A 14,340-nucleotide genomic window follows, 5' to 3' on the forward strand; every position below is an offset into this window, starting at 1 on the left:
ATTTTTTTAAGATGTATTTTGACATGTTGTCAGTGTGCGCCTTTGCCCTATTTGGGACATCTTTGAAAACAGCCAATTCAATTTACCTCATTAAACCATATATTTATGAAAACTAGACACCCCAGGCTATTTCAAATGCTGGCATTTTATCTATTTCAATGCCAGAATTTTTGGGTAGGTAAAAAATGTTTTTTTAAATTTTTTGGACATATTTACTTTGAACTGGATTATTCTACTTATGATGTCATGGTGACATCACTGGGGTCTTTTTTATTTTTCATTTTGACACTGGCTCAACCCCACGATATGCCAGGCACATCAATTGTGGTCAAGGGTTTAATTTAAAAGATTTAAAGGGTTTAAGATATTTAGGATGTCTCACTATTGTTCATGTACCCATCTCCTTTATTGCAGCTCCACTTCTCGTTCTTCTGTCTTTGTCTGCTACTTTTTGGCATCGGCTCCGTTAACCAGGGTGGAGCCTCTGCACACACCCTCTCCCACAATTTGAGGAACGAGGGATAGGGGGTCCCTGCGGTGTGTGCTGTGGCTCTGTCTTTTTGCAGAAGTACTCCAAGAGACCAGAATATTGCAGACAAATTTGCAGAGAAGCTTTTCTGAACCTCTTTCTTCGCAAATCAGCCTGCATTATTCTGTGCGCATCAGGTGGACAACCTCGCCCCTGTTTCTACAAATGTGGGAGAAGGTGTACGGTATATAAATATGTATACTTTATAAGCACAGAGCTGCAGCTTCCCACCCCCCTCTGTGTCCCAACATTTCATGCCACTGATTGCCTTTTTGATGGCAGGATGTCATATCCTGGTTATTTACACATTTGGAGGCACTAAAAGATACAAGAGAATGAAGTTGGTGACAGAAGGAGCACAGAACTCTGTACCAGGAACACCAAAACACAACCTCTGTAAGCATAAGTGTGAAGTTTAGGAGAGGGTTTTTTTAAATTTCCCTGTGCTGTCTGTAAATTTCTATGAGTGAAAAGGTCCCCAGACACATCTTTGTACTGTCCTTGAATATACTTGTGTATGATAATCATAATCCCACATAGGTGTCTTTTTTTCCCTATACAAGTCTCACTTTATGGCTAAGATCTTACATGTCATCATTACTTAGTTGTGTTGCCCTTCTCTGAACCCCTCCCATTTCCATAATGTCTGGTTTTTATAAAGGTGTTCCTAAAATTATACTGCATATTCTTATCAATGACATATACAAACCCAATATTCGTATTCTGTACACTCATTACCTCTCAATATAGGACAACCATCTGCCTGTTTTTGCAGCAGCTGCTTGAGATTGCGTGCTATTATCGACAAGTGCTCCTTAGTTCCCTCTTCATAGTGGATTTCCCTTATAAGCAGCTATTCAACTTATAATTGGTTTTCTTCCTCAAGTGCATCATTTTATTTTTCTCTATGTTGACCACATCTGCCATGGTACTGCCCAGTTGTATGTCTAAATCCCTCACATACCATCCATTTCTGATTTCATTACATTACATAATTTTGTATTATCCACAAATATCACAATATTTCATTCAGGGCTATGTAACTGGCAAATGCTCCATAAAACATAACAGTTTGCATTCTACCGATTCTCGAACAAATCTTTTCTCCCAATCATATGTGTTTAAATTAATAAAATCAAAGTCCATCTAGACCACAACCACTACATCTCCTCAGGCCACATTATGGCTTACAGTTTCATAACAAGCAAATATGCTGGCTTGACATGACCTCAGTTATAAAACCATGTTATTGCAAATAAACTTTTCCTAAATAGCATCGTTTAGCAATCCTTCAGCCTTCCCACTATGGATGTTTTGAATTCTCCTTTTTATAGTCTGTCAAAAAGCTAAAAGGCAACTTGATCCTAATCACATTTTTGAGCATTTGTATCCATTTAGTGAGGTACAAACTAAATATATAAAAATTATTGCAAACTAACAAACCGCTAATTGTAAGCAATTGCTTTACATACTTCATCAAGCTATTAAGTGTTAATGCAACAAGAGGGTAAATTGTAGCTAACACACAATACGACCCATGTAGAGATTACGATACCAAGGCATAAGCCAGCAAGTCAGAAATAGAAAAATCCAATACCTGACTTATTCTGGCGGGGGGCGTAGTCCATTACATAGAGCTGACCTGTAAAAGAAATAATGTACAGTAGAAGATTCTCATAAATGGCATAATATGGATTGAAACAGGCCAAAGTCTCCCATGCAAATATCATGGACCATCTGACAAGCAGCAAAATGTACAACAGGGTCAAAAGGGTCTAAAGTCTCTGAAATATAAACCACATGCAAGCATTAAACGTTTTACGGTATCTTACCTTTTTTATGACTATTTCATATAAAGCACAAAACTAGAAATGACAAATGTCAAAGTCTAAAATACTTTAATAATATATTTCATGCACAGTTGTGGAGACTCTCTATGCTTTCAGTACACACAGATATAGATGCCACTTCAATTTTATAAACTTGTACTTCACATTGACCCCAATACCCATGGAAACTTATGGCTTTTTTCAAGAACTTGCCTGTTCATAAACTAGAGTTGGTATGGGTTTTAGCCACCTTTCATCAACTTATATCCGTGTCTATCATTTTAAAATTTAGAAATGGCAAACATGCTAAGTGAACAATTTATCTGGCATCACCACTCCCACATATAACCTGCAACTATTGGTACTGTGTCCATCTGGGCTCTTGTTTGAGAAATGAAAGTATATTATGGTTGTTCACAGATGCACATAGCTTACTCACTATGTTTTATCTACAGTGAAGGAAAAAATGATTTGATGGCCTTCTGATTTTGGCCGTTCGCCCACTGACAAAGATATGATTAGTCTATAATTTTAATGGTAGGTTTATTTGAACAGTGAGAGACAGAATAACAACAAAAGAATCCAGAATAACGCATTTCAAATAAATTATACATTGATTTGCATTTTACTCAGTGAAATAAGTATTTGACCCCTTTGAAAAACATGACTTAGTACTTGGTTGCAAAACCCTTGTTGGCAATCACAGAGGTCAGACGTTTCCTGTAGTTGGCCACCAGGTTTGCACACATCTCAGGAGGGATTTTGTCCCACTCCTCTTTGCAGATCCTCTCCAAGTCATTAAGGTTTGGAGGCTGACGTTTGGCAACTCGAACCTTCAGCTCCCTCCACAGATTTTCTATGGGATTAAGGTCTGGAGACTGGCTAGGCCACTCCAGGACCTTAATGTGCTTCTTCTTGAGCCCCTCCTCAAGATTTGATGGTATGTGACCCCATCCATCGTCCCTTTGATGTAGTGAAATTGTCCTGTCCCCTTAGCAGAAAAACACCCCCAAAGCATAATGTTTGACGGTGGGGATGGTGTTCTAGGGGTCGTAGGCAGCATTCCTCCTCCTCCAAACACAGCGATTTGAGTTGATGCCAAATAGCTCGATTTTGGTCTCCTCTGACCACAACACTTTTACCCAGTTCTCCTCTGAATCATTCAGATGTTCATTGGCAAACTTCAGACGTGCCTGTACATGTGCTTTCTTGAGCAGGGGGACCTTACGGGTGCTGCAGGGTTTCAGTCCTTCACGGCCTAGTGTGTTACCAATTGTTTTCTTGGTGACTATGGTCCCAGCTGCCTTGAGATCATTGACAAGATCCTCCCGTGTAGTTCTGGGCTGATTACTCACTGTTCTCATAATCATTAAAACTCCACGAGGTGAGATCTTGCATGGTGTCCCAGACCGAGGGACATTGACAGTTATTTTAGCGATGGTTGATTGCTTCTGTGGACAGGTGTCTTTTATAACGGTAAAAAGCTGAGATTAGGAACACTGCTCATAATCTCAGCTCGTTACCGGTATAAAAGACACTTGGTAGCAAGACATTTTGCGGATTGATAGGGGATCAAATACTTATTTCACTAAGTAAAATGCAAAATCAATTTATAAATTATTTGAAATGCCTTATTCTGTCTCTCACTGTTCAAATAAACCTACCATTAAAAATATAGACTGATCATGTATTTGTCAGTGGGCAAACATACAAAATCAGCAGGGGATCAAATATGTTTTTCCTTCACTGTATGAGCCACTGGTGATATTTGTTTCACAGGTAATTTTTATTTTAAACTAGACCTTTCTTTTGCACAAAAATCTGGTAGACAATCAATACAATCATAATTTCATATAATACCTGCAGTGTCATATACCACATATAAAATGCATGTACCTAACAAAATGGATGGATAGCAGCTGCGATGATTGATCTTATGCACAACCGTATGCAAATGCAAACACAGAAAGCAATATACAAAGCTCTGCGAGGGTATAAAGGCTATTCCTAGTGTGTGGATTTACCATTATAAATTGCTTTTATGCAAATAAATAATTGCATTATATGCTGCTTGGCCTAAACAATGACTACATTATTAATAGCTCTGTGCGAGTATAGCTATTTGAGATTTCTATACTATTTATTTTTTTTATATGCTCTCTTTACTGTTTTTACCGTCTCTTACATTGCTACATTTTCAGCCTTCCCTTTACCCTATCTTTTCTTTACTAATGCCATTTGGTCTACATGCAACTATTGGTACTGTGTCCATCTGGGCACATTCCAAATGATGATGTACAAGATACTAAAGCCACATTCTCGCTATATTGCAGCATACCTAAGAGATGTGGAAAAGACACTTAAGTTTGTGACTCTCACTTCCTGAAACATCTAGCTGTGCCCAACTAAAAATACAAATTTATTTAGCATTCCTGATTTACTAGCTTTTGTGGGCTACAACTTCCATTACCCTCATCTTCATCCTAGTTAATAACCCCAGTGTTTTTTTTTGGGCAGTGGGGATTGACTGTGACATCATAATCACTAATCCCTACATGTTAAAATGGATCAGACTTTTCTTGATGAATACTATGCAGTCGATCTCACAATAGATCAACAGGCAGCATTCTTAGCATTCTTAGCATGGTAGCAGGCAACCAAATTTGGCTGCCTGTATAATTTTATTTCTATTAAAACTTACAGAGGTTGCCTATTGGTCACAGACAGCCTTCTCTATTCTGCATGTATGAGGCTTTCTTCTTTAATGAATCTTGGGTGTATTTCAACACACAAGGTTTACAGCATTTAAACTATAAACTCAGCGGGGCCTTCATAAATCACATAAGGCTAGATGGCAAGTGTAACGTTTTGGGGCACTACCTAAAGTTTTGTTTCTAAGTGTTGTAATTATACATATAGCCACAGGATGGCAAAAATAAGAATCAATTTTCTGTGATGGCTAGACCCTTTATTGACCTTTTGATAGTATTTCTCTTTCTGTAAATGTATTTGGGACATCTATTAAAACAAAGCACTGGAAACAGTCCTTTTTTAAGAAAACCATGGCAAGGAAGATTATAAATGTCATGGCTGCTTATTGGCAAGGTGCACTATGGAGAAGGATCTGCAGTGTCTAGTCTCATACAGAAACAGAAATATTGCATCTTTATATATCATTGGCAAGACTTACTTGGAAAAAGATTCCCTGGTGTATGTTTTAACCCATGGCTGTACACAACTGTGTATGCAGACAGGGGTTTACAGGTTCGAGGATACAGAGATGACACCTTCACTCTTTGGATGAAATCATGCATATAGTTCATTAACCAAATTAAAAGACATGCATCAGCAATGAAAGAAGAATGAAACAGATTAGGCTTAGATCCCTTCCTGCACTTAGAGACCGTCGGAGTTGTGTGCTGCTTCACAATGTAAGACAGGACTTTTATGCCTTTGGCAATTTGTAAAAGGTAGAAAAAAAAAAAAAGGATTCCGTTACTGTGATCCATATCTTGACTGTAAACAACAATTGTAAACTAACACTGGAACATTCATTTTTTGATATACCATTTTTATGTAAAGTTCATCTTATAATTCTGCACAAGAATAACTAAAGAAGAGCATATTGTTTCCTTACTAATTAAATCATACACCCACACACATTCATCACACTCTGGGTACTACAATGGAGATATGATTACTATACTATAGTAGATAATATATACTATATACAGCTGATCTTTTCACTTGTCAAACTTTATACACAATATGGAAATGTCCCCTTAAATGTTAGAGGAAATGGGATTCCTTGTTAAGCAAATAAAATATTTTTAGTCAGGTCCGTTGTAGAATGCACTGTCAAGTGAACTGGTTTTGGTGGATTTAGTTAATACCTTAAAAAAAAAAACGTTTGGATGCCTTCCTAGCAAACACAAGCATAAAGAGTTTTAACAATTTTTGCATGGGAAATGTTGAGCCAGAGCAAGAGAGGTAACCTTGGAAAGCAGGTGAACCTTGTGTGCCTGCAACACCACTTCGAACATGCAGCCACTCTACTGCACCTTGGGAAGGGTGTCCCATGAAGTACATACAGGCCTTCTACTCTGGGCACATTTTCTTTGCAACTTGAACATCACGTTGAAGACGTCTAAAAGGCAGCGTCTCAGTCATGCTTCTGTCATGGCATAACAGCAATGGAGTGATGGCTGTAGGCCTCTTGATGCACTCTGATCCAGCTCATCGTACAACAAGACTCAACTACAAGACAAGGATCCTCCCCCTCCTTTTTTCTTTCTTTTTTTTCTGTGTCCCAGAGCACAGCTTGTAAAGCTAGCAAGGTTTGTTGAATGGGTTGGGAGATCTATATTGGGACTTGCAAGGGATGTCCCTTATCACAGTTCCATTCTGCCTCTGTATTGAACCATTATCGATCTGGCCCCAGATTTGTATATTGAAATTGAGCCAAGGCTATGAAATATCTCTATTCACTGATAAATCCAAATACTGGGCCAACTACAACAGCCTGGGACATACATTCTCAATCTGGGACACAGCATTTAGGACTGCAATGGGGTACAGACATTTTCAATTTGGGCAAACTGGTTTTGACAAGTGATATATGCAACATCAGATGTTGTGGATAGGGTAAGCCTTCCCATATCTGGGAACTCTCCAGGTTTTGCCCGGAGACTCTGGTTAAAGTGCCGCTTCTCTGACAACGGGCAAATTTCGTGTCACAGCTTTGCCCCCACACCCGCCCACTTCCCCTCTACCAATGGTGTCTTCCTGTGTGTGGGGCTAGCCCTGCACACAATGTCAGTTGGACCACCCACTGATGTCAGCAGAACACCCATCAATGTCAACGAGACAACTCACCCTCATTCTGCAAGAGGTGAGCACCAGATGAAAGTTCCCAGATATGCTTATCCTTCACCTCCTGACACCGCTAATATCATATTTGTCCCCAGATTATAGCAATCAAAAGGGGAAATCCTAAATACTTCAAAAACCTTTAAAAAAAAGCTCTGTAAAGAAAGTGTCAGATCTAAAAGAATGAGATATTCTCTTTATCTAGAGTTAAACTCTTGTAAGGTTAACTCAAGACCCAAATACATAACATACAGGAAAATGTATTTCAGAATACAGAATGAGGATGTGGAATGGGCTTGCATCAGGACACAAGTAAATAAAGCATTCTCAAATGTATTTTTGAAGGATGTTCTATTGAGTTTACATTTACCCCCAGTACGACTAGGAAAAAAAAGAAAAATAATGTGGGAGAGGGATACATTTTCCACACATGGAGTCGCACCTTGATAAAACAATTTTGGGGTGAGGTTTTCAGTATCCTTTTTTTATCTGCTTTGAATTCTACTTAAACCGAATAGCAAGGTAATTGCTGACATCTTTTCTTTAAATCACATAGATGTTTTTTACATTTGTTAAGTGAAACATTTGCTACAGCTACCGACAATTCTTTTTTAGGGGTGGGTACTGCTACAGTCCCCGGAAGTAGATCCTAGTGCAGTACGGAAAATCCGTAGCTAAGAGACTTCCCAATCTAGTGAAGATGGTTGAAGATTTTTAGGCAACCGGTCATAGTGTAAATCTCTCCTTTGACAAATTGATTCTGGGTATAGATATATTTATATTTTAAAATATATATGAAAATATACATTTATATTTTATGATTTCATAAAAGTTCAACTGAGAGGCTCCAAAAGGCTCTGTCCCCAGATATGCCTTATACCCCCTTTTGCCACTCTGCCTCCCTGATATGCCTTATACCCCCATATATACTACCAAGCCCCCCAAATATGCCTTATTCCCCCCTATTTGCCAATCTACCCCCTGATATGCCTTATACCCCCTTTATGCGCCCCCCCCACCTTACCGATGCATCCCTAGACTTGCCCCCCGTGCTCCAGACTCCCTAGTGTCAAGTGGGGGCAGCCGGTGGACATCTGCGCACAGACAACCTCCACTGCTACCTGGGACTTCCGCTGGGGCTTCTATAACTGAGCACTGGAAGGTCACGTCATGCCGGTGCTCCGTCATAGAAGCCCCGGCAGAAGTGTCGGGTAGCAGTGGAGGTTGTCTGCACGCATCGCAGAGGAGGATCCAGGTCCCTGCAGTGCTGCAGGGGACCCTCCTCTCTGGGAGCCGGTGAACGTCTGTGCAATATGTGTAGACAACTCTGCTGCTGCTGGCCGATACTTCCGCCAGGGCTTCTATGGTGGAGCACCGGAAGGTCATGTAACCCTGGCACTCCGTCATAGAAGCCCCAGCAGAAGTGGAGGTTGTCTGCGCATCGTGCAGACATCCACCGGCTGTCAGAGAGGAGGATCCAGGTCCCCTGCAGCTTGCAGTCAGACCTGTATTTGAGGTCAGATTATAACACAACCTTGAATAGAAGACAACGGTATTTTTCAGAGCATTTGCTCTGAAAAAAAACACCTCATCTTATAATCGAACAAATTATCTAATTATTGCATATGACAGATTCTAAGACTGCATTTTATAACCTGAAAATACGGCAATGATGTTTAAAATGCTTTAGGAGAATTCGTGAAATTGTCAATTTTCTCATCTATTAAATATATCACTAATAATCTATAGTTGCAAGATACATTTGAGTACTTCTCTTTTTAAATCATTGTTATTAGTAAAATTGCAACAGACTAGTATAGTGAGATATAGTGATAGGAAAGTCAGGGAGGAGCCTAGCTGCAAGGGATACAAAGGCCTGTACCCAACATTGCATGATTAATTACTGTAAGGTACAGGTAGTACTGTCTCCCTTGCAGTACAGGCTGGACTGGAGAGTACAGACAAGACAGACAAGTGGACTGAGAGTACAGACAGGAGCAAGCAGTGAGAAAGGGGGTGTGCCAAGGCAGAATTGCAACTAGCCAGCCGGGCTGAACAGAATGGACGCTCACGGACAGGGCAGAAGCTGGATTGTTCTCAGGACAAGGCACCTGGCTAGATAGCCCACTGACAGGGTGCTTGGCGGGATAGCCCACTGACAGGGAGCTTGGCGGGATGGCCCACGGACAGGGAGCTTGGTGGGATGGCTCACGGACAGGGAGCTTGGCGGGATAGCCCACAGACAGGGCACTTGTGACATGTTTTGAAGATAATTTTTCTGTTTTAGCCTTTGTACTGCCACGGATCATATAGATATTTTATAGATTGTGTTTTAATAAGAAATTGTACTGGTACAGAAGGAAGAGAGAGCCTACTCTTGTGAGCATTCAATCTAGTCAGTGGTTGAAGGGGGAAGTGAGACAAATGGATTCGAGTGGAGAAAGGCAGGAGAAGAGGAGACCAGTTAGCATGTAGTTACAGTTATAGTTGATACAGTGACAAATCAGATTGCAACTGGAAATCACTTCAGTGTGGGGTTTACTACCCCCTGCATCAACAGTAGGGTTGAACTTGATAGGCTTGTATTTTTTTTATGAGCCTATAGTTGTACAAATGCCTGTATTATATAAAACTACATTATATAAGACATTTTGTATAACAGGGTGTTCACCAGTACACCAAAAGGTTCCCATGTCGGGTTCCTCTGTATAGCAATCTATAGGAATCTTATGGGGAGCGACCTGTTTGAGGTCGGATTATATAAGGAGAGGAGTTTTTCAGAGCATTTGCTCTGAAAAAAACCTCTTTTTATAATCGATAAAAATTGATTTGACTAATCGATAATGAAAAATGAAGCTGCAGTGAAAGTGCCTGTCAGCAACAGAGTCGGGAGAGAGGCAGAGCGGTGTATGGGAGCCACCCTCCCATATTCCACTCTGGCTCCTCCCCCTCCCATACGTCACTCTGCCTCTCTACCCGGCTCCCTGGTGTCTTCTGAACCTCCGTTGCTGACAGGAGGCAGAGTGGAGTATGGGAGGGGGGATGAGGCAGAGTGGAGTATGGGAGGGGGGGAGGAGGCAAAGTGGTGTATGGGAGGGGGGAGGAGGCAAAGTGGTGTATGGGAGGGGGAGGAGGCAACATGGTGTATGGGAGGGGGAGGAGCCAATGTGGTGTATGGGAGGGGGAGGAGCCAAAGTGGTATATGGGAGGGGGGAGGAGGCAGAGTGGTGTATGGGAGGGGGGAGGAGGCAGAGTGGAGTATGGGGAGGAGCCAGAGTGGAGTATGGGAGGGGGAGGAGCCAGAGTGGTGTATGGGAGGGGGAGGAGCCAGAGTGGTGTATGGGTGAGTTATAGTGGTGTATGGGGGGTATTATGAATTTCAGGGCATATAGGGGGTATAAGGCATATCGATATTAGGCATATCAGGGGGGCATAAAACATATCTGGGGGTAAAAGGTATATCAGGGGGCTCAGTTGCATATCACTGGCATATAAGGAGTATAAGGCATATCAGGGGGCGCAGTGGAATCTCTGGCATATAGGAGGTATAAGGCATATATGGGGGCAGAGTGGCAAGCTGGGGGTCAGATGTGCATAACTGGGGGCAGTTTGGTAAATAAAAGAAAATATAAACAAGGCTTTTTTCTCATAGTTTTTATTAAATATGAAAAATAGTTAACATATGAATTAATATTTACTAATAACTTTGTATTAAAACCTAGTTTGAGAAACACCGTGTTTGTTTTTTTTTAGCTTTTATTATTATGTCAGTAAAATAAGAAGGTGAATAGAGAGAGAGAGGGCATTGCAATAAAGAGATTTAAGTGTAAATTGTACGTTTTTTTATTACATTATTTTAAATTTAAAAAAAATTCATTTTTTTATCCGATTAATCAATTAATCAAAAAAATAATCGGCCAACTAATCGATTATTAAAATAATCGTTAGTTGCAGCCCTACTTGCCATTCAGTTAGCCACTAAAGGTATTATTGTTATCAAATTTACTCTTTTTCTTTTCAGCAGGACACACTTGTCTACCTCTATAAATATGTCATTAAAACACACATTCCTTGCACACATGTTTAGCCACTGTGAAATTGAACAGCCCCAGGGAGAGGTTTTGTGCAGATTTTGTGCCCAGATGTGCAAATCATGTGTATGAGTCCCTGGGGTAGAACATTTGGTGAACAGGGCGGTCCAATGCTCAAACTCAAGTTTTGCAACAGACTAAGTGTCCAAGCCAGATTTGCATGATCTGGTCTAGGATTTTCATAAAGCTTGCAGATACATGATGTGATTTAAACTCTTTTAACATTTAAACTCTCTGAAGCCTCACAATCAGGGTGACTGTTGAGGGGGTTCATCTGTGCTCCCAGGGCACGGCAGGCTCTGAAAGGTGTTCCTAGCATCAAGAGTGACACTACCTTCAAGGAACAGAGTGCCTGTGGATGGTTTTCCAGAGCCAAGTAAGCTCGGTGTGGCAGGGAGCCAAAGTAAGTGGGTATTTAGGCCGGTCAGTTTGGCCCAGCAGAGTATATGCCAGAAATAAATATCTAACTTACCATAAAAATTTGAGATGGTGACACATTTATCTCTAATAATAATTTTACTATGTAAACATAACCCCTTGAGAAAACATTTAAAATATGATGTTGGTTTCATAAAATGCAAAAAGAATAAAAAATTGTGTATTTATAACATGAAGCAGGAGGTCTGAGACATACAAATATTTCTCCATTATATTACCATACTGTACAGCTAGTTTCACATTCAGACATTGCAGAAAAGGGCTGGTTGGACCTTAAAAGCATATGAATACAGACCTACCCCCTATTGCATATACTGTGGGGTTCTTGCCCTTTTAAACATCATTTATGAAAGGGTACATTAGCTATGATATATTCCTTAATTAACTTTACCTCCTCACCCTTTATCTGAGAAATACATATTAGGCCTATTGCTATTTTCTAGAGCTTCTTCTTAGTCTGTCCAGATTTTACATCTATTTCAAAAGAATGGTTACTATTTCAAGAAGTTATAATTATCTAACACGAACAAACAAAACAAATGTCAGTCTGTTCTTTTAGTCAACTTAATGGCCACTATGTAACTATTCATTAAATCTGGTTCTCTCCTACATAAAGCAGTCCCCTGTGGTGTTACATGTACGCAAACAGTGCTAAGCATCTTGGTATGATGTCATAGCCTGGAGCTCATAGTATTTAAGAAGCACTGATGTAAAGTTTTGTGCATGTGGAGAGACAGACCTTTGCTGCTCTCCACCAGCAATAATGATGAACATAATACAGATAAATACATATGTATTATGTATAATATATAATGATATATCATGCAATTCCACTGACTATGTCAACAAATGTCCTTTGGCCAGAACTTATGGTGAGCAGGAGCAGCTGTGGCTCTCTCAGTTTCATGTGAAATCATTTTCTGATAGTCTTTGAATGGCAGGGAAAAAATAGTCTGAACAAATCCTTCTACTCCGTTTTTACAGTAAACATCATATTGTAATATTTTAAATGTAACATTTCCTACTATACTTCAGCCGTAACATTTAAAAAAACCCAAAACATATTCAAATAAAAAACAAAGTTGATTAAACTGTATAAGTAAATGTATATTTAAAAAAATAAATCTATATTTAATCTGAAAATTGTTACTTTACCTGCATTTTGTTTAAGCTCAAGAAATAAAATAAGTCAATATGTGGTAACTTTTATTGGGTTTGCAAATATTAATTCCGGACTATGTACAACTTGAACATAAAAGATTAGGTTTTATTTTATCTTTCAAGAACATTTTCAAACAATACTCTTTATTCACACAACCAGGTCCATGGACCTTTACAGAATGGCGGTCTCCAGTGGAATGTCTACTATTAATATTGTTGTTTTTCTGAAACTTCCGTGGGGTAAATATAATGTATATTTTTGCTCTAAACCGTAGAGGTAAATTTATGGTTGAAAAAGAAAAAAAATGTGATGAGAAGCAACTACAAAGCTAAAAAGACCTGTTATTAGACATCCTTAAACTCCATAAAATGATCAGAGCGTTCAAGCATGAATTTTCAGTTGCATCGATGCAATAAAATGAGTGAAAAGTGCGAAGATCAAAAGATATTACGTATAGTCAACAGATGAGAACATGAAGCAATGGTTTATAATACTGCAGACATGATTCAGTCTGAACTCCTAGGTCCAGGTATCTCTGTCAATCTTTTAACACCACATTTCCTCACCTTTTACATCATACTTCAGTGCACTGTTTTTTTTTCAGTTATACGCCGGAGTGGATTATAACCAAGACATAATGTAAAATAATAATAATAAATGTAGTAAACAGGCAATTTGAGGTGATATTATGTCCCTCATTGGTTTATGTCTGAAAGCCTGGCATATTCTTAAATGCATAAACCGGATTAATGTCCATAGGCTCTTCCATAATGCACGACTACATGCAATATTGTTGTGATGTTCAGCCCCCATTTTCTCTCTTCTGTCTAAATCGTTAACGTTTCTAGTCAGATAGCAACACATGCAGCCCTGGAGTTTATTGCGTGCAATGCTTAAACTGGCTAAAAACTGCACATTTTAAACGATTACTAATCGGAATGGCGTTTTTTTTTAATAAATCATTGTTACCTTTGGATGGTCTTCTCGGCTTAGTCTGTAGGGAGGAAAACGTGCCCATCACTGCACCCATTTTGAAATGACTTTAAATCTCCTTTGAATACAAATCGGGTTGAAACGATTTCTCGACGAAATACACAAAACACACAAAAGGCGGCAGCTCAGCCTTCAACCGACACTAAAGGCTGATAATATTTCCCCCCACCCTGCTGCTCTCAGTCATAAACGCGCTGCCTCATACACGGTCCCCTCCGTTATTATTCCAGTCAAAATGCTCTCCAGGTTCCCATAGATAGGAGCTGCCACCTCATTACATAACGGAATGAGTATAAAAAAACAGGTCTCTTTTTTTTATTATTTTCTTTTCCACTCACGGCTCCCACGGGGATAGGCTGCTGCACTATAGGGAGACAAAAATGGGGGGGAAACTAACTGCATCTGCTTCCCTGCATGCTAATCTAACCG

The 14,340-nt window shown here is 39.7% G+C and overlaps 1 protein-coding gene across 1 annotated transcript in view; it reads right to left on the minus strand.

Annotated features, from left to right (window-relative positions):
* The window catches only part of LOC149297871 (A-type potassium channel modulatory protein KCNIP1-like), an 86,248-nt gene extending 72,300 nt beyond the window's left edge, over positions 1-13,948 (minus strand). The window contains exon 1 of the mRNA XM_089488015.1: positions 13,888-13,948. Within this exon, the coding sequence (XP_089344141.1) occupies positions 13,888-13,948 (61 nt within the window). The remainder of the gene's footprint in view (positions 1-13,887) is intronic.
* Between the last annotated feature and the right edge of the window lie 392 nt (positions 13,949-14,340).

The sequence above is a fragment of the Sceloporus occidentalis genome, unplaced genomic scaffold (genome assembly GCF_023333645.1).
Source record: "Sceloporus occidentalis isolate IW3139 unplaced genomic scaffold, rSceOcc1.0.p SCAF_36, whole genome shotgun sequence".
Lineage (NCBI taxonomy): Eukaryota > Metazoa > Chordata > Lepidosauria > Squamata > Phrynosomatidae > Sceloporus > Sceloporus occidentalis.